General features: G+C 44.2%; 1 protein-coding gene across 1 annotated transcript in view; it reads right to left on the bottom strand.

Annotated features, from left to right (window-relative positions):
- Positions 1–1,580: 1,580 nt before the first annotated feature.
- LOC140390360 (ras/Rap GTPase-activating protein SynGAP-like) overlaps positions 1,581–21,590 on the bottom strand; it is a 1,167,003-nt gene continuing 1,146,993 nt past the window's right edge. Inside the window, exon 19 of the mRNA XM_072475456.1 lies at positions 1,581–1,988. Within this exon, the coding sequence (XP_072331557.1) occupies positions 1,917–1,988 (72 nt within the window). The 3' untranslated portion in view covers positions 1,581–1,916. The remainder of the gene's footprint in view (positions 1,989–21,590) is intronic.

Below are 21,590 nucleotides of genomic sequence, written 5' to 3'. Positions count from 1 at the left end.
GGCAACAAATGTTGCTCAGTTCCCGTAAAATAATTCTAAAAAATAGATTACAGCTAAACTGTAACCATTGACCCATCTTTGCTCCTGTAGTGTTGATGCCATTACCCAACAGATATTAGCAGTGTGGAGAATGGCAATAGTTGATAAACGAACGCAAAGCGACAGAGATGGAACTGCACAGGAGGTCAGATTTAAAGAGGCAACTTGGCACTTGGAAAATAACCAAGATTGAGCATTTCCCCAGGACAAAAAAACCCAGACAGTTGCCAGAGAAGCTCACTTTCTATCATTGAACCAAACCATCCCATCCTGCACCACACTCAACTCCAGGCAGCTGAAAGTTGAAGTTGTTGTAGAGTTCATTGGAGAGGATTTGCTCGAAACTTTTTGAAATAATTTTTAATCTTGAACAAAGGGCTGTCATACCACAACAGCAAACAAACTATCTTTAATCTTCACAGATGCTTTGATTTATTTTCCAAAGAGTTGCATTCATTGTGTCAATCTGTTAACATCACCGTCAGCCTTCAGCCAGCTTTCAGGAGAATGGCATAAATGGAGAGGCGTGAGGTAGGGTCAAGGTGGGTGGGTTGGGGAGAGGAAGGAGGGTGGGGGGAGGTTGGGAGAGGGGGGGTAGTTCTTCTATGTTCCATTGCTGGAACATGTCTGTCTACTGCTGATCACTGCCAATGCGCTTGGTAATTCACAATATAAACAATATATGGAGGAGTTATCAGGTGCACTTTCTGTTTGGTACCCTAGACCACAAGTACGTATCCATTATGTCTATCTCTTTATCTATATTGCGAAATAGATAGGCCATATATACATACACATATATCTTTGTATGTACATGTGTGTCTGTTTATGTGGGATAAGGGAGTCTTTGCACACTAATGTTTGAATTAATTCTTGTCTTCAGTGCATCGGTGAAGAGTTGACCATCTCAATGTGTTTATATTAAGACCATTATAAATAGGAGCAGGATAGGTCATTCAGCCCTTCGAGCCTGCTCCACCATTTAATAAGATCACAGTTGATCTAACACTCATTAAGTCAGCTTTCCTGTCCTATCCCCCTAACCCTTAAATTCCCCAACTGATGAAAAACCTAGCGATCTCAGCTTTGAAAATGCTCAGGAACTCGCCTCCACAGCTTCCTGGGGCAAATAATTCCAAAGATTCACCACTCTTTGAGAGACGAAAGTCCTCCCCAAATCCGTCTTTAATGAGCACCCCCTTATTCTGCGACAATGGCCACTGGTCCTGCACTGAGTAGAATCATCCTCCCAACATTTACCCTGTCTCACCCCCCAGAATCTGGTTTGTTTCAATCATATCACCTCTCATTCTGCGAAACTCCAAGGAGTGCAGACCCAACTTGTTTCATGTTTCCTCATATGGCAGTCCCTCCATATCTGGTGGCTATATCCTTCAATCTTTAGCCAGTGTAAGCATAAAGCTCTGGGGGGAAGTACTCTCTCCTCCCTCCTTACTTTTCTCCCCCATCACCCCGCTCTTTCTGCAAAGCTTCGTAGAAATCCATTATCCCCCAGCGCCCCCCCCCCCCTTGATCTGTTAAGACGGCCGAGCTGTATCTTGTTTCTCCCTCACCCACACCCCACTGTCTCTCTCTCTCTTCCTCTCTCACAATCTCCAACTCTTCCTGACCCAAGGAAACATTTGCCATGTCCTGAACATTTGTGATGTTCCCACTCAACGTGAGGGGATTCCATTTGTGCTGAAGTTCCCTTGGTTGTGGTGTTTTCAATCAGCATCTCTCTCGGCCATTTTCGGACAGTCGCCGTGGTTTTGCTGTTTGTGACAGGCAGCTGGAGGATTTTTTTTCTCTCTCATTTGGATTTTTTTGGGTCAGTTTTTGTTTTTTTTCTTGCTTTTTTTTGTTGCGTTGCACTCTCAATATTTTTTCCTAATGTTGCCGTATTGATTTCTGTTGTTCTGGAACATTCCCCTGTGTTGTATAAAGTCCTGTATAATTCAGAAAAGTCATTGACATCAAACGCCCACAATGGACTACAAAGAGTATAAATACAATTAACCCGTGCGCTTCTGCTGCCTGAGAATGTATACACATTGCTAGGGGCGGGGGCAGTGGAGGGGGTGGTGGGGAAGAGGGGGGGGATCAGTTTGAGCCAAACTGACCGGACGGGAATCTCACACTATCGGGCGGATTGTCAGTCAGACATCTTGTCAATATTGAGCCCTGATCCCCATCAATCTCCTGGCGGGCAGCTTAGGTTAAAATTGACCCCCCTTCCCCCTCTTCCGTGCCCACGCCCCCACCCTACACACAATTCTGCTGGCTAACTGAGGGTATTCGCAAAATCTAGCTGTGGCCCATTATATCAGAGGCAGAGACAGCTACAGGCTGGGCACCAACAAAACTAGCAAATGGTCTTTGACCCACAGACAGAGAGGACACCACTAAACGAAGCGAAGATAAGCAAAGCACCTACGGGTGGGCAAGGGTTTATGGGTACGACAGGTATGGACAGGTATGGGGGGGGGAAGAGATGGAAATAATGGATTTGGTTGACAAGGATTGCCTTCATGCCAATCCAGATGCACCGAGGAGGACAGTGAAGTTTGCTGAGAAAGGGGATCCAGCCAGGGAATAGCTGCGCAGCAAGTTGGGATTGCATGCCCAATTCATCTGGAATACCCAAAGGTGCAGACAGAATCGACAATGGAAGAAACTATCCAAATCAAAGTCAGTACAATACGCAGGGTTACGCATTCATCCAAAAAGACAGGCTCAGGATTTTCTTCAGCATTCACCAGCATACACTCAAAACATGAAATGGAAGCGAGTAGGAGACCATCACCATTCTGGGACAGTGGGCAACAAAATATCCAGATTCAGCGCACAAGAATGCCAGCTACCATACAACCTGTACTTTCAGTTGCATGGTTACACCCAGAAATACCCACCCGGCATCTTGTGGGTCAGACACCATAGAATGCTCCCAAAATAGATATTTCTGTGCATTAAGTTGAATGTTCTTTTGGCATAAGGTGCGTCTGCGTTTGTGACATGTGCCACAAAGTGGAAGGGCACAGGTTCAGTCTCACATTTCTTGTGAGATTCTTGTGTTCATGCTTTTTTAAAGTTCATTTACAGGCTTTGGGTGTCGCTGGTTTGGTTCAGCTTTTGTTGCCCATTCCCTAATTGCCCATGAGAAGGTGGTGGTGAGCTGCCTTCTTCGACCGCTGCAGTCCAACAGAAATACACCCAGAGTGCTGTTCGGGAGGGAGTTCCAGGATTTTGACCCAGTGACAGTGAAGGAACGGCCAATATATTTCCAAGTCAGGGTGGTGAGTGACTTGGAGGGGATCCTCCAGGTGGTGGTGTTCCCAGGTATCAAGCTGCCCTTGTCTTTCTAGATGGTAGTGTTTGTGGGTTTGGGAGGTCCTGCCTCAGAAGTTGCTGCAGTGCATCTTGTAGCTGGTAGACTCAGCTATGACTGTGCACCGGGGTGGAGGAAGTGAATCTTTGTGGAATGGGTGCCAATCAAGCGAGCTGCTTTGTCATAGATGGTGTCGAGCTTCTTGAGTGTTGTTGGAGCTGCACTCATTCAGGCAAGTGGAGATATTCCATCACACTTCTGTCTTGTGCCTTGCAGATGGTGGACAGGTTCTAGGGAGTCAGGAGGTGAGTTACTCGCCGCAGGATTCCGAGCCTTTGACCGGTCCTGGTAGCCACTGTATTTATATGACTGGCCCAGTTCAGTTTCTGGCCAATAGTGGCCCCCAGGGATGTTGATTGTGGGGGATTCAGCGATGGTAATGCCATTGAATGTCAAGGGGCGATGGTTAGATCCTCTCTTGTTGGAGATGGTCATCGCCTGGCACTTGTGTCGTGCGAATGTAACTTGCACACCTGTGTAGAGGAGGACCCCATAAAGTGCTTCCCCGATATTGGCAGAAACTATGAAAGCTGGGGCAAGAAATTTTTGGAAAGATTAATAGGAAGGTTGGGATTGGTCTCGGGCTGTAGCCTTGATTTGGAACAGGGCCCGGAACCTTGGCGGGTGGAATACAAAGGGGAATAGTGTTTGAAAAAAGTAAAACAAAATTGTTTCCAAAGATTGGGAGTCTGGGAGGGCCATGCCCACATACAGAGGAATTTGGGTTTCCTTCTTCATCAATATTAACATAAAACTCAGCAGGTCTGGCAGCATCAATGGAGAGAAAAATGGAGATCACATTTCAAATCCAATGTGATGCTTCAGAGTGGAACTCGAAACGTCAACTCTGTTTCTCTCTCCACACATGCTGCCAGACCTGTTAAATTTACCCTGCACACCACTCTTTTTATTTCGAATTCCCAGCATCCACAGTATTTTGCTTTTATTTATGGAAGTCAACAGGCTAGCGCATAGGCATAGAAAGGCAAACGGTGTGTCAGCTTTTATTACAAAAGGATTGTAACAAGAGTAAGTAAGTTTTACTACAATTATACAAGGTATTGGTGGGAGTGTGCACTGTTTTGGTCTCCTTACCTAAGGACGGACATAGAAAGAGTGCAGCAAATGTTCATATAATTGATTCCTGGGATGAGGGATGGTCCTGTGTGGAGAGGTGCTGCAGACTAGGCCTACGTTCTCTGAATTTAAAAGAATGAGAGATGATCCTACTGAAACATACAGCCTTCTAAAGGGGCTAGGCAAGATGAATGTTGAGAAAATGTTTTCCTTGGACATGGGAACCTAGGATACATGGTCACAGTCACGGAATAAAAGGTTGGCCTTTTAAGACCGAGAGGAGAACACATTTCTTTCACACAAAGGGGTCTGAATCTTTGAAATTCGTTACCCCAGAGAGGGGGTGGCACGGTGGCTCAGTGATTAGCACTGCTGTCTCACACTGCCACTGACCTCGGGTGACTGTGTGGAGTTTGCATTTTCTCCCCGTGTCTGCATAAGTTTCCTCCAGATGCTCCGGTTTCCTCCCACAGACCAAAGATGTGCAGGTTAGGTGGATTGGCCATGATAAATTGCCCTTAGTGTCCAAAAGGTTAGATGGAATTTTTTTTTTTAAATGTTAGAGTACCCAATTATTTCTTTTTCCAATTAAGGGGCAATTTAGCATGGCCAATCCACCTAACCTGCACATCTTTGTGTTGTGGGGGTGAAAGCCACGCAGACATGGGGAGAATGTGCAAACTCCACACGGACAGTGACCCAGGGAGGTTAGATGGAATTACTGGGTTATGGGGCTAGCTTGGGGGCATGGAACACAAGCTTTGAAATTAAATTATCTGCGGTACAATTAACAAACGGCATCTTTTGTAATCTATCAGTTCTCCATCAGAGATATGGAGTCAAGAGAAGGTAGAAGGGTCAGTGCAAACTTGAGGGGCAGAATGGCCTCCTTCTGCACTGTAGCGATTCTAAACTGGGAATGTTCAGCCATTGAGTATGTTCCCGTCAGAGGTCAATGAATTTTGGGGTACAAAAGGAATTATGCGATGTGGGGATAGTGCAGGAATGTGTAATTGAGGTGCAAGGTTAGCCATGATCTTGCTGAATGGTGTAGAGCAGGCAAGAAAAGTTAAACCGCATATTCCAGTCCAATATCTTCTGTCCTTATGGACAGGTAGACAGGGCACTTGGGTCAGGTGAATAGAAATTAAGGATGGGTGAATAAGAATGGAGGACTGGTGAATAGGAACCGTGGTATTGTTAGATCGAAACTTTGGGACAGATGGAAAGTAACTTGGGCTAGGTGAACAGAAACCTTGATATGAGTGGATGGAAATCTTGGGACTGGTAGCCAGAAACATTCATGCAGGTAATGCATTTGGACAGGGGAGCAATAGCCTGACTACCTTTTTAGCTTATGTCAGAGGATGGGTCCTGAAGGTAGAATGAACAATCAGAGAATAGGGTAATATGATGAGAGACATTATTATTTTTAATTTTGGGGGTCTATTGTGTTATTCTGTGAAGCAGACTTGTCTGTGTTTGAAAATAGTTTAATTAAGCTGGGGACTGATTTTCTGGTAGACTTTGAGACATGACGCGGGTGTAGGTGTTAAAAGCATGCATTTGAAGTAGGCATGGCCAAGTGAATATTCTATAAGTAAAGAACCTGTGGCTAGAAATTTGCATTAGGAGATAATAGGGTTTGGATTGTCAGCTGTTACATTTCAAATGGGAGTAAACGATTTTACAAGTTGGAAAAGATCCTAAGTAAATAAGGCAAGGCTATTAACAACCCACAAGTGGGGACCATAGGGAGAACAGGAAATATGTTTATATTGTGGGAAAGTTAAATTCAAAGGAGAGCTAAGGACATTGGAATCAAAGATGGAAGAGAAAAAGGATATTTAAGGAAAGATTTTGAGCTCTGTGCATGGTGGCTATGTCAGACCTCCTGAGGTATATCTCTGTGTTGGGAAAAGACCTGTGAACTCGAAGCAGCTATTCCAGCCAAGCTAGAAAAGTGTGTGTTTCCAGAAAGTGGAGTTTTGTTTTGAAGTGTCTTAAATTTCCACGGTAGAGTGGAAGGTGTGAGACATCCTGTGATATACCTTTCCTACAGCAACAGCAGGTTTTACTGTATAGTAATATTACTGGAATTTTGTAGTTAACATCTATCATGGAATGTTGCATAGAGGGTGTTTGCCTGGTGTGTCTAGCCAAGTGAGTCTTGCTGGAGAAATGTTCTGTAAATAAAATCTTAACTGTGTAACTGGAATCATGTGTGTTGAAGTTTTCTTTATTGAATAAATGTTTTAATTTAATGTTTTAAAAATCCCAAAACTGTTGCTGGAATTTGTGGCTTTTGAATTCAGTACCCTTCTTCTCATTGTCAGTATACAAAAGAAAAGGTTATGATAAGAGGGCCAAGTTTCTGTTTGGGATTTGGTTTTCATGGCAATTAACATCTTCTGGATCATAACAGTAGATACAGAAATGAAATATTAGAACTTCATGGCAATGTGAAGATACCGCAAAAGCACACTTGATCATTTATTGCACACTATGCTCAAACCAACCAACATTCACAAAAAAAAGAAAATCTATATTTGCCTAGGCAATGCAGAAGAATCATAAAATGGTGCGGTACCCAGGAGTTGAGGAAACCAACCTCAATGAAGCCAACCACACAATGCGACATGTCTGTTTTGTTCCCCACATGCTAAATGAAAGCTTACGCTAGGACCAGACTCTTAACGACTGCAGCTCTAGATGGCAGTATTCTGCCTGTTCAATGCATCACACACACACACATTCAAATACTTATACCGAATGTAAAGCAAAACCTATAGAACTGGGAGGCAGCAAAAAAAGGAGACATTTAAAGGAAGTTCTCTATGCTCACCTTACAGAGAATCTGGTAAATGAAACAAGGCACATGCCAGTGAATGAGTGGCGAACACCACCGGACAAATACAGGACTGTTTACAACACAGGGAATGTCCTAGAACAACAACAGGTCAATATTGCAACAGTGGAGCTAGAGAAACATTGAGCCCCCAGATTGTCAGAATTGTGGGTTATTTTGTCTTCTCTGGTAACTTTGTCACATCTTTGAGTATAACTTGAGGATAACAAAGTTGTCATTATCCCACCAGCCTTGAAATCAACTTCAATAACATTGTGGTTTTCTTGAACATTTCTTTTTACAGGGCTGGGTCTGGCCTGCTAGAAAGGACATGCAAAAAATGCACAACAGTGTCTGGGTTGGCCTGAGGAGACAAAAGGCCAGGACAAGCTTTTGGGCGAAATTTCACAAAGACAGTGCAAAGATTAGGTTCCCAGTGCAGGAGACAGATGGAGCATTGAAGGAGGCCTTCCAGCGTGAGTCTGGAAATGAAATGTCTGGGTCAGCCACTGTGACTGCTGTGTAAGGAAACATATGGGAGGCATAGTGGCAAATGTAGACAATAACATGAGATTATTGATACCATGTCGCTGGGAGTGCGGGGAAATCAGAAAATATAACCTTGCAGAAAATAAGTTTTGACTGTGAGTTTGTTTCTATTTTGTTACATACTCTGACACAAAGTCCCCTATTTGCATCACAATATATCTTTTGATCTCTTGCCCCTGTTGGTACCACTGTGGGATGTTCAGTTCTGCATGAGGCCCAGATTAAACCCAGATTAAACAGCACACCAACTAGTTTCAAATTTGTCTTTAAAGGGTTATTTAGCAACCAATAATAGGATTAACATACAATACTGATTAATTGGAACGTGAATGCAGTGGGTCATTTTAAATCCATCACTTCTCACTCAGTAATAAAAGATTGTAGGTTGACTGCCTATACTGTTGACTAAGGGATCATTAATGTAGTGTAGACAGTCACTGACTTTGTATGATCACTGATTAAATCACACTGATGGTGTGTGATCGCTGGCTATGTGCAATCACAGTGTGTGATCATTGTGTACACATATATATATATATAAATTCATGTGAACACTTGCTGCATTTAACCGCATACTGTGTGTGGTCACGCATTGAATGTATGTAAACACTTTCGTCATCACAGTCAGCGAATGGTTTCAGCACAGAAGGAGTCCATTTGGTTCATCGTGTACATGCTGGCTCTCAGGAAGAACAATTTCCCTATCCCGCCTATTCCCTGTATCCCTCGAATTTTCTCTTCAGCTAACGATCAAATTCCCTTTTGAAAGCCACAATCGAATCTGCCTCCATCGTACTCTTCAGGTCCTAACTGCTCACTTTGGAAAAAATGTTTCGCTCACGTCACTATTTTTCTTTCGTTGCCAATCACTCCAAATCTGTGCCTCCTGGTTCTCAATCCTTCCACCAATGGGAGCAGTTTATCCCCATCTATTCTGTCCATAAACCTCAAGATTCTGGACAGATGTCAAATCTCCACTCAACCTTCTCCAAGGAGAACAGCATGAGCTTCTCCAAACTCAAGTCCATCATAGAATCCCTACAGCGCATTTGGCCCATTGAGGCTGCGCCAACCTTCTGAAAGAGCTCCCATCCGAGCTCCACTCCCCCACAAACCTACCCAATGTAGTGTGGCCAATCCACCTAACCTGCACATCTTTGGACTGTGGGAGCAAATCAGAGCACCCGGAGGAAACCCAGACAGTCATGGGGAGAAAGTGCAAATTCCGCACATACAGTCACCATAGGCTGAAATCGAATCTGTGTCCCTGGCGCTGTGAGGCAGCAGTGCTAACCATTGTGCCACGGTGCCACCCTTCTGTGGAAACATTCTCATAAACCTCTCATGCACCCTCTTTAATGCATTCAGATCCTTCCTAAGGTGTGGTGTTCAGAATTGGATGCAATACTCCTATTTATAAAACCGAGGATTCCATACATTTTATTAACCATGCTCTTAACATGCCCTGCCATTTTCAATGATTTGTGCACATACACCTGTGGGTCCCTCTGCTCTTGCACCACGTTTAGAATGGTACCTTTTATTTTATATCACCTCTCCCCATTCTTCCTCCTAAATTGAATCACTTCACACTTCTCCGTTTTAAATTTCAACTTACCCTTGTCCAACCCACCACACAAAGCTATTTGAAGAAAGCTTTTTAAAGAAACATCAGATAATAAAGTCGTCAATCAATCAAACAAAGATATTATCCCCCTGCAAGCTGGGCCAACATTCTGAAAGGGCCCAGTCTCCATTAGCCATGCCTGGAGCGCAGTAAAGCATTCATAATGAGGTAATCTGGAACTGCATCAACGACGCAGGGTGAACAGCTGGCCATACATTTGATTTCCAAATGGTCTCGTCATGCAGGTGAGTGATAGTTTTGTTTGAGCGACGCCCTTGTTACCTGAATAATAAGCTGATCTTTCGTTGAAGAGATTTTCAATGCCCATGTGCTTATTTACACAAGATTTAAAGGTGTGAGGTGAATAAAAGCTTTTTATCGGGGGAGGGTGAAAAAGGGGAAATATCTGTACAGACTGTATAGTCGATTGTTGGGAAGTATGTTTCCTGGGGTGTTTATTGGCTGTAACCTGCTTTAATACATGTTTGTAATAAAATACATTTTAAAAAAAAGCTTTTGATCATTGATACTGAATGGCTGTGGTAAATTGATAATTTTATGAGAAAGCAAGGGGTCAAAGTATTTCAGAGGGAATTACAAATAGCTGCTTTTATTGTGTCCTGACTCAGGATTAGGCTTCCCCTATGGTTTTCATAACGTCTCTGAACTACATCTACTAACAGAACAGTCCAGCTTATCAAAATTGCTTGGGGGGGGGGGTGGGGGGGTTGGCTACCCAGACCCTTATTGTAACGCGGTAAAAGTTGTCAAATGCAGGAATGGGGCAGGAATCCCAGAATCAAGTCCCTCCGACCATTTGTAAAGGCCTCCCAACTCCATGATAATCTGAGCAAAGATCATTAGATACATCAAGAAGAGTAGGGGTTCTAACACCGACCCTGAGGGAGCCCCACTATCAACCTTCCTCCATTCTGAAAAACAACTATTCACGACTACTCTCTGTATCAGGTTACTCGGCTGATTTCATATTCACGCTGCTCCTTCATTCTGTGAACTCTAACTTTGTTCACAAGTAAGGTGCAGGGGTGGTGGGAAGGAGAAGGGGTAGAGTGGGTTAGGAGGGAGGAGAAATCTTGTAAGGGGTCTAGTTTGAGGGCTATGGTGACGGCAGCATTGCCAATGGATCCGAGTAGGTATTCAAGAAGCCCGGTGGTGCAGTCCACGGTGAAGATATGGATTCAGTTGAGGAGACATTTTAGGGTGGAAGGGATGTCGGTGTTAACGCCGCTATGCGAGAATCAAGGATATATACAAGTGGCTGGGGCAGCAGGAAGGCGAGCTGGCGGTGAAGATCAAGGAGAAATGGGAAGCAGAGTTGGGAGGGGAGATCAATTGACGAGTATGGAGTGAGGCACTGTGTCGGGTAAACGGGACCTCCTCTTGTGCAAGGATGAGCCTGATACAGTTTAAGGTGGTGCACAGGGTGCATATGACTCGGGTGAGAATGAGTGGGTTCTTTCAGGGGGTAGCAGCTGAGTGTGAGAGGTATGGGTGGGGCTGCAAAAAATTGGGAAGGTTCTGGGCGGGAGTGTTCGCAGTCTTAGCCAGGATAGTGGAGGAGGTGGACCCGGATCCTTTGGGGTCTCAGAGAAGCCGGAGCTCATGGAGAGAAGGAAGGCCAATATCATGGCCGTCGCCTCTCTGACTGCACGGCGGCGAACTTTACTGGAGTGGCGGTCGGCATCGCCACCGGGGGTAGCAGCTTGGCTGGGTGACCTGTACGACTTCCTGCGGTTGGAGAAGATAAAGTATGAGTTAAGAGGCTCATTTCTAAAAGGGGTTTGAGAAAAGGTGGGGGGGGTGTTTGTGACCGTGTTTGAAGAGCTGTTCATTGCGGGGGAGGGGGGGGCAGGGAGTGGGTAAGTGGGTGGGGGGTTACGGTGAAAAAGGAAAAAAATCTGTACAGACTGCAAAGCGGATTGCTGGGAAATATGCTTTCCGGGGTGTTTATTTGCTGCAACCTGTTTTGATATATGTTTGCAATGAAATATATTTTTTAAAAAAAACTTTGTCCACAAGTATTTTGTGTGCCATTTTATCGAATGTCTTTTGGAAGTCTATGTGGTCTACATGAACTGTATTACCCTCATCCACTTTCTCTGTTAGCTCATCAAAAAACTCAAGGGGGTTAATTAAACATAATTTGCTCTTAAGAAATCCGTTCTGGCTTTCCTTAATTAGTCTGTATGTGGTCAAATGATGCCCCAAATTATTGTTTGTACAAGCTTCAGCACTACCAAGGTTAAATTGACTGCCCAGAAGTTGCTAGGTTTATCCTTACACACTTTTTTGAATAAGGGTGCAACATTTGCAATTCTCCAATCCTTTTGGACCATGTTTGAATTTTTGGAGGATTGGGGTATTATGGTCAGTGCCTCCGCAATGCCCAACCTTATTCCACTCAATATCCTTGGATGCATTTCATTTGGTCCTGGTGACTTATCAACTTTAAGCGCAGCCAACCTCTCTAATACCTCCTCCTTACCAACTTTAGCCCATCAAGTATCTCAACTTCCTCATCTTCCATAATAAATTGGGCAGCATTTACTTTGTTGGTAAAGACAGAAAGTATTTAAATTATGAGCCATGCCGCCTGTCTCTATCCGTAAATTCCTTTTTTAGACTCATAATCAGCCTCACTGCTCCTATTGACACCCTTTTACCATCTTCATGTTTATAGAAGACTTCTGAATTCCCTTTGTACATTAGCTACCATCACCTTCCGTCCTCTCTCTTTGCTTCTTTTATTGGGTTTCTCACTTCCTCTCTGAACCTTCTGCATTCAACTTGATTCTCAATTGCATTGTCCACCAGACCTTTGTCTTATGCTCCCTGTTTCTGCTTCATTTTACTGTCTATCTCCTTTGTCATCCTGCGAGCTCTGGATTTGTTTACCTTGGCTTTCCACCTTGTGGGAATGTACCTTGAACTGCACTGAAACTATCTGCTCTTTAAAGTGGAGCCCATTGTTCAGTTACAGCTTCTACTGCCCATTTTTGCATTCAATTACCAGGGCTAGAACTGTTCTCACCCCAATGTTCCCTTACTGACACTTGATCCAGTTGCTCCACCCACCACTCTCCCAAGAACCAGAATGATCAGTGACTCCTGCCTTGTTGGATTGGAAACATACAGCTTGTAGTAAACTCTCCTGAACACTCTGTAGAATCTCTTTCGACTCTCCGCCTTTACATTCCATATTGGGATAATTAACATCCTGCATCATAACTATAATTCTTGCATTTCTCTGTAATTGCAAACTTATTCCTCCTGTGTCTTTTCCACTAGTTGGCGACCGAGAGAATGCACCCAGTAATGCATTAATCACTGGGATATTTGCAGATGTTGGGTTTCCAGTCCCACCATCTGAAGGGTTGGCGAGAAATATGTCCCTGCCCACCGCCCCACAGCTATTTCATGCTCCAATGAGCGTCAGTTGGCTGCAGGTGGGAATTCTGCCCCATTTCACCTTAGAGCACTGTCAGCTCCAATCTGATTGGCTGGCTTTCTACTGTCAATCAACGACAAAGTGATGGAAGGGTTAATCAAGTGATATCAAGCAGCACTTACTCAGTAATATCCTGCTCACAGGCACTCAGTTTGGGCACCACCAGAGTCACTCATTACAGTTTTAGCTCAACCATGGACAGAAATGTTGAACGCCAGGGGTGAGGTGAGAGTGACTGCCTTTGACATCAAGGCAGCATTTGATCGAGTGAGGCACCCGGAGCCCTAGCAAAACTGGAGTCAATGGGAATCGGTAGGAAACCCTCTGCTGGTTGGAGTCATAGCTGCCACAAAGGGAGATGGTTGTGATGGGAGGAGGTCAATCATCTCAGTCCTGGGACAACATTGTACAAGTTCGTCAGGGTTGTGTCCTAGGCTCAACCATCTTAGCTGCTTCATCAATGACATTCCTTCAATCATAAGTGTTAGGAAAGAGTTAATGTTACCCAATGTTTAAGTTAGAATTGGAGCTTTAATTGTTTAAAAGACCACACTTATTGTTTGCTAGAATGTACATATATATGAAGGGAATAAAGGTGGCACCGTGGAGTTGGAGGAGAAGTGATTGTAGAATGTAATAAAATTGGAGTTGAAGTTAATACATACTTTCTAGTTCTTAATACAGAGATACAAGCTTAACAATAGTATCAGAGGATGGTTCCTCTAAAAAGGATTGCAAACTATGATTTCTTCGGACAAAAGGCTATATTCTGAATTCTCACCGAGAAGAGTGATTTAGATAAACCTGGAAAACAAATGGCTGAATCCGAGTCTCGAGAGTTGGGATATGATTATCCACCACTGTTTGATGAGTGTCAACCCTATGACCAATGAAAGAATGAAGTTGCCTTGCGGACAAGGGTTCTGCCCCTGCCCAAGAAAAAACAGGGACGGACCTCGGCACTTTTGGCACCGTACAAAAGCAAAATAAAATGTAAGGTATTCTCGGAATTGGATTGGGATCAATAGGATTCAGTTGAAGGTTTGGATCCATTATTAACTTTCATGGATAAAACCAACCAAAAGGATGACTTATTAGGGTGGCACGGTGGCACAGTGGTTAGCACTGCTGCCTCACAGCACCAGGGACCCAAGTTCGATTCCGACCTCGGGTGACTTTGCAGAGTTTGCACATTCTTCCCGCGTCTGTGTGGGTCTCCTCTGGGTGCTCTGGTTTCCTCTCACAGTCCAAAGATGTGCAGTTTAGGTGAATTGGCCATGCTAAATTGTCCCTTAGTATCCACAGGTTAGGCATGGTTATGGGGGTAGGGCGGAGCATTGGGCCTCGGTAGGATGATCTTTCGGAGGGTCGGTGCACACTTGATGGGCCGAATGACCTCATTCTGCACAGTAGGGATTCTATGATTCTATTCTATTAAGTGCTTTTGAGGCCTGGTCAGATTTTGACAGATTTAGAAAGTTAGAGGATACCTCCATAGACGAGTATATAATGGAGTTCAGCAGACTCAACTAGGCTGCCAAGGTTCCATCTAGAAATCCCTCAATCAGTACTTGACATTTAAATTACTGCTAACGTTACAAATATGGGTAGGCTTCTGGTTTTGACGGGAGTTAAATTTTCAGAAAGACACCCCCTGTTAGAGCAAATGTCAGAGGCTCTAAAAAGATTCCTTTCCGGCAACATGCATGGCACAAATGGCCGATTGGTGAAAAGACAGAGTATGGAACACACAATGTTAACGGGATGGCGAGGTGGTCTAGAAACAGCATCAATACGAAAGAAGATTCACAACTAAAATAATGAGGACAGAAGAACCTTTAACAATTGTGGCAGGAAGAATGAATTGGGAAATTTCAACAGAAAAATGAGCCCAGAAATTCCCAGGGTGTGGTGATTCGGTGTTTTAGATGCAATTCAAAATTCCATTATGCAATAAACTGTCCTAAGAGATACAATAGGGTGTTTGAAACCAAACACGAGACAGAAGACTTTGAAGAAGATGAGGGGGATATTAACCAAAGAGAAGGCATTATCTTTGTAACAAAATGATTCAGTCCAGCGATGAATGTGCTGGTTACAGAGTCCTTTAATTGTGCCGTACTGGACAGCAGATGTACATCGACAGTACGTGGAATAAGCCAGTTATTTATTACAGGTATGGACTCCTTATGTGACAATGATTGTAGCAAGGTTATGGAAGTTGGAAGATCCATTAATTTCAGATTTGGGGATGATAATACCCTTAAATCGCTGAAAAGAGTATTGATTACTTGCAAGATCGCCAGAGGAATCATTTTATTACCACGGATGTCGTATTCAGCAAAATACTTTTACTATTGAGAACGCAGAAAAATACTTTTCACTGTACCTCGGTACACGTGACAATAAACAAATTTTACTACTACTATCGATGAAGAAAGTTCACATGAAACTTGACATGGAAAACGACAAGGCCATTATATTTGGAAAAACTGGCTTTACAATTTACACCGTCTGTACTCTTGTATTCTGTTCATTAATTCTAATTTTTCTTGTCAAGAAATTAAGGAAGCACTGTTAGCATCAGAGAGCAGGAGTCTAGAAGACAAAAAGTTGATTGTGTACAGTTGCATCAGCAATTTGCCCATTCGTCTTCCCAAAGATTAAAAACTTTGCTCAGGGATGCGGGTTTAAGAGATGAAGAATATAACAAACTTATGGAAAAGATAGTGATAAATGTGATTTATGTAAGAAATATAGAAGAACACACGGCTGTGTGGCAAAATTTAGCTTCAACTCCATCTACAAGTTTGCGGATGACACGACCGTAGTGCGTCGGATCTTGAACAATGATGAGTCAGAGTAAAGAAGGGAGATGGAGAACTTAGTGGTGTAGTGTCAGCAAAACTAAAGAGATGGTCATTAACTTCAGGAGCAAAGTATCGTACACACCCCTGTCAGCATCAATGGTGCCGAGCTGGAGGTGGTTGACAGCTTCAAATTCCTAGGTGTTCTGTCCTGGTCCACCCATGTCGACGCTACGACCAAGAAAGCACAACAGCACCTATACTTCCTCGGGAAATTAAAGAAATTTGGCATGTCCACATTGGCTCCCTCCAATTTTTAGATGCACCATAGAAAGCATCCTATCTGGCTGCATCACAGCCTGGTATGGCAACTGCTCAGCCCAAGAGCGTATAAAGAGTCATGAACACAGCTCAGTCCATCACCCAAACCTGCCTCCCATCCATTGACTCTGTCTACACCTCCTGCTGCCTTGGGAAAACTGGCAGCATAATCAAAGACCCCTCCCACCCGGGTCACACTCTTCCAACTTCTTCATTCAGACAGGAGATACAAAAGACTGAGAGCACGCACTAACAGGTTCAAAAACAGCTTCTTCCCCGCTGTTACCAGACTCTTGAAAGACCCTCTTATGGACTGAACTGATGTCTTCACGCACATTCTCTACTGAATAGTGTACACTCCGTATATATTCACCCGTTGCCTGTGCCTATGTATTTACATTGTGTATTTATGCATGTCCTCTGTTTTTTCACGTATGGAATGATCTGTCTGGATTGTATGCAGAACAATCCTTTTCACTGTACCTTGGTACACGTGACAATAAAACAAATCCAACCCAGGAACATTATCTCGACACATAGTGAGTATGCCCTTAGCGAGAGATTTCAATGAAGTTGTGGCTATGGATCTTCAGGTGTGGGACAAAGAAAAGAACATTTTCATTGTATACTTTGTACACTTGGCAACTAGGTTTAGTCAGGTGACTATTATATGTAATAAAGAAGGTAATTGTAGAACAGGTAAATGGATAGGGACCGGACAGAGCTATTGGCAAAGGTGCTCACTGATAATGGGGGGAATTTTATAACGATGAATTTCGGGATATGTGTGAGAACATGAACGTATTAGTTATGAATACAGCTGCAGAAACGGAGTGTGCAAGAGGAATCATGCTGTGATAGACGAAATGCTTCATAACATTTTGGCAGATAGGCTGAATTATAAATTAACTTTGGCTTAAGCATGGGTCACCCATGCAAATAATTCACTAAAGATGGTGTGGGGTACAGTCTGTGTCAATTGGTTTTTGGAGAAATTCCTTCAGTGATGAATGATGATCTTCCAGCTTGGGAGGAGACTATGATTAGCTCTGCCTTTTTAGTACACTGCACGCAGGGCAGGAGAGCATTCCTTAAAGCAGAAATCTCAAAGAATTAGGAGAGCTTTGAGGCACAATGTACAGCCATCGGAAACTATTGGGAGACATAACATCCGGAGCAGGATTCTCCGGTCCGCCAGTCGTGTGTTTCTAGCCTTGCCCCGTTTGCTGGTGGCAGGATTCTATCTTCCTGCCGATTGTCAATGGGATTTACCATTGTAAACACCTCACGCCACCACAAAACCCACTGGCAGGGGTGCACTGCCGGCAGGAAAAGTGGATTTAATGAGTGGAAATGTCCAGGAAAGATTATAGGTACAGATGGTAAAACAATCATTTTGTAACAGGGAAACTAGACTGTTCAGGTATACATGGCAAGATTAGTGGGCACAGATTCTAAAAGGGATTATTGAAAGTGCTGAGGACCAGGTACTTCCCATGTGCAAGTTACAGGATTATGAGGACCAAATCGCACAAAATGACAAGATGTCTGAAAAGGGACACAGTACTTCTGATGAACCAGATGAGGCTATTTGTCCCAAAGGACAACTGCCAACGTTTGCCACTAAAGTGACATACTTGCCAGAAGGCGCCAGTCACTGGAAGAATGGTAGAGCAGAGAAAATATAAAAACTGGTTGAATGGTTGAGGTGAAAGGGAGGAGATTAGGCCCATGGATTGGGAACATGAAGTACACAAATGGAGAACACAGAAACGTAGTGTCAGTTCGGATAGCAGGTCTGGCAGTGAACATGCCCATAGGAACACCTCGTACTAGGAGGAGCAGATCAAGCAGAACAAGATATAAGGTAGGATAGAGGGCACAGCTTCACTTGGTCATGAAATATGGTACAGGCTAGGAAGGCTACTAGGAGCAGAAGTCCATATGGTCGTGAGGTCTTACTGGCTTCCAACAAATTAGATGGTACAAGGTGCAAAACAGCAAGAACTGCAAAATTGGAAAGGATTTTGGGTGTACACAGAGGTCCCCACTCATAGATGCATATGCACAGAAAAGGTACTTCCTGATGGAACTTTCAAGGCCAAAGCCAGACTGGTGGCATGAGGTTTTGAAGAAAACCTGGGTATCCAAGGCATAAACCCATAGCAATTACTCGTGGCAGGGCCTCACAAAAGGATGCAACGGCTTCTGAAATGGAAAAAGAGGAACTCCAAAGTTTAATTAGGCAGCTGAATTGGTTGGCTAGACAAACAGGAACGGATGCCAGTTTTGATGTTTTAGAACTAAACGCTAAAATGAATGATCCCGAAGTTGAAGAAATTGTTTGAGAAAATAAAACATTGCCAAAATTAAAATTGGAGAATTGTGTTTTGAAATTCTCATCTTTTAGATGATACAAGAAAAGTGAAGCTCATTGTTTACAGTGATGCATCTTATGCTGTGCTCTGTGATGGCTTTTCAGGTGAGGGAGGATTTATAGTTTTTGTCCTGGGGGAGAAAGGACCATATTGCCCTTTGACATGGGAAACTAAAAAGATACGAAGAGTGGTAAAAAGTACATTGACAGGGGTGACACTAGCCCCAGTGGAAGCATTCTTATACCCAGGATCCTGAATGAAATTTTAAATGGAACATGGCATTCGGGAACAATACCTATAGAGTGCCACGAACAATATATCCCTCTGGGAGGATGTAAGAAATTGATATATATTGTATGTTATATCTGTTGCAGTAAGGTTTTAAAAACTTGAGTAAGGTTGCAGTAATATTATTAAAGAACCTAGGTTAAGGTATCCAGACTATGTGTCTGTTAAAGGTGCAATGAAGAGGTCATAAATGATTATTGATTTTAACCATTTACTTGTTGACAGAGAGATACCTAATGGAACACTGTTATGATTGCTGGAGAGTAGATCATTTATGAGGGATTGCATGTAGTCCTAGGAAAGTGGGTGATGGAATTGTATGTTGCCCTAGCTAAGCAGGTGATGAAACATCGTAGTGGGATTCAGTTGATGTAATTAATGGGAGGAGCCACGTCTGTCTGTAGTTTTGCAGTGCAGTCTGCTTGGAGTTTTTAAGTTGAACAGCAGTTTTGCCAAATGCTGTCAGATTGAGTAGAAGAATCTGACAAGACAGAAGGATTTTCAGGTTCTTCCTGAAAGGGTCTCTCACTCCAGAGACCTGTACAGATAAACAAGTAAACCAGCTCTGTTAACTTTATTTAGAAGTGGTATTTGAATTGTAGGGGTTGCTTAATTGTAGTTAGTAGCAGGTATAGATAGTAAGTACGGTTTTCCTTGTGTTTAGATCATAGAATTTACTGCGCAGAAAGAGACCATTTGGCCCATCAGGTCTGCACCGGCCCTTATAAAGAGCACCTGACTCAAGCCCATGTATCTACTCTATCCCCATAACCCAGTAACCCCCACTTAACCATTTTTTTTGGACACTAAGGGCAATTTAGCATGGCCAATCCACCGAGCCCATACATCTTTGGACTGTGGGAGGAAACCGGTGCACCCGGAACAAACCCACGCAGACACGGGGAGAACGTGCAGACTCTGCACAGACAGTGACCCAGCTGGGAATCGAACCTGGGACCCTGGAGCTGTGAAGCAACTGTGTTAACCACTATGCTGCCCTTAACAGTGTTAAGAGCTGTTTAACTGATAATGATAAAGCTATTTTCTTTGACGGTAATGTGGCTAATTCTGTGATTAAATTGAAGTTTGTTTTAATATAAAAGATACCTAGTGGTCAGAGTCATCACTTCTGGGGCTAACTCGAAGAAGTTATTAGAAATAGGGTGGGATTCTCCGTTTTGCTCATGCCCGGGGGTTTCCCGACGGCGTGGGGCTGCCCCACAATGGGAAACCCCATTGACCCGCTGGCATAACGGAGAATCCCGCTGATGGGTCAGGGCAGAAATATGACGCGGCGGGGCGGAGAATCCTGCCCATAGTTTTGTCTTTTTTAAATATTATTTTATTCTCCTTTGTCACATTTTCTCCCAAATTTACACCCACCAATAAACAATAATCAGTAACATGTAATGTCAATCCCCATATCAATAACAACGATCCTAAACCCCCAAACATCAGCCCGCATGTTAACATAAACAAATGACAAAGAGGAATCAGGAATCACCCATAGTAACCATTAACACATACAGTCCCCCTCCCCCAACCCTTCCGGCACCCAACCCCCCCAAATGTAATGCAGCTTTTAGTTAAAGCGGGGCACCTTTTCCGAAAAGGAAAATAATCTGAGGGTCGATAAAAAAATTAAGACGGGGAAATAGGGGGCGGGATTCTCCGACCCCACGCCGGGTCAGAGAGTCGCTGGGGGGGGGCGCGAATCCCGCGACGCCGCTCCGACGCTGGTCCGCCAATTCCCCGGCGACCAGAGAATCAGCGCCCCCGGCGATTCTCCGCGCTCGACTGGACAAATATCCGCTGAGTTCGGCCGAGTCCCACCGGCGTTCTTCGGTGTGGTCCTACACAGCGGGACGTCGGTGTTCTGGCTGCGGGGGCCGTCCTGCTGTGGGGGAGGGAGGATCCATGGTGGCCAGGCCCGCAATCGGGGCCTACCGATCGGCGGGCGGGCTAATCCTGGGGGAGGCCCATGTTCCTCCGCGTCGGGCCCCTGTAGGGCTCCGCCATGTTGCCCTGGGGCTGGCACGGAGAAGGCAACCCACGCGCATGCGCGGACCCGCGCCGACCGTGGTGCGTATGCACAGACCCACGCCGCCCGTGCTGGTGCCCATATCGGCAGCTGGAGCTGTGTGAAGCGCTCCAGTGCCATGCTGGCCCCCTGTGTGGCGCAGGATCGCTGCTCCTAGGGGCCAGGTGACTCTCCGGTGATTTCGACGGCGTCAACACTTAGCCCCATTATCAGAGAATCATGGCCAGGGTGCATTTATTGTAGAAAAGAAAATATATGCCTTTGTGTTATGGAAATTTACGTCAAATTTTAAGAGATATTTTTTTCTTTAGTGGGAATCTGTTCGGAAAGAGCTTTTTTGGAAATATTTTTATTAAAACTTTTGAAACAATTTTAGTACAAAACCTACAAAAATACAGGATAACAGTTAAACAGTAAGAATTATCTGCCCCACCCCTTCTTCCCTTACAAAAGTAAGAACTTACGTTACTACGTCCCTCCCACCCACCCTGTTCCCACCCCTTTTCCACCCCCATCCCCCACACCTAACAGTGACCAGCTCTTTAAAGTACAATATAAATGGCCCCCAGCTGCGGTAAAACCCTTCCACTGACCCTCTCATGGTAAACATAACCTTCTCGAGATGCAAAAACTCTATCAAGTCATCCAAGCAAGGCACTTGGCTGTGAGGATCCGCCTCCTTGCCACCAGTGAGACAAAGGCTAGGACGACTGTCCCTGCCCCCTTCTGGACTTCCAGCACAACCGAAACCCAAAAGT

Source organism: Scyliorhinus torazame, chromosome 14, assembly GCF_047496885.1.
Source record: "Scyliorhinus torazame isolate Kashiwa2021f chromosome 14, sScyTor2.1, whole genome shotgun sequence".
Taxonomy (NCBI): Eukaryota; Metazoa; Chordata; class Chondrichthyes; order Carcharhiniformes; family Scyliorhinidae; genus Scyliorhinus; species Scyliorhinus torazame.
This window is presented reverse-complemented; position numbering and strand designations above follow the sequence as displayed.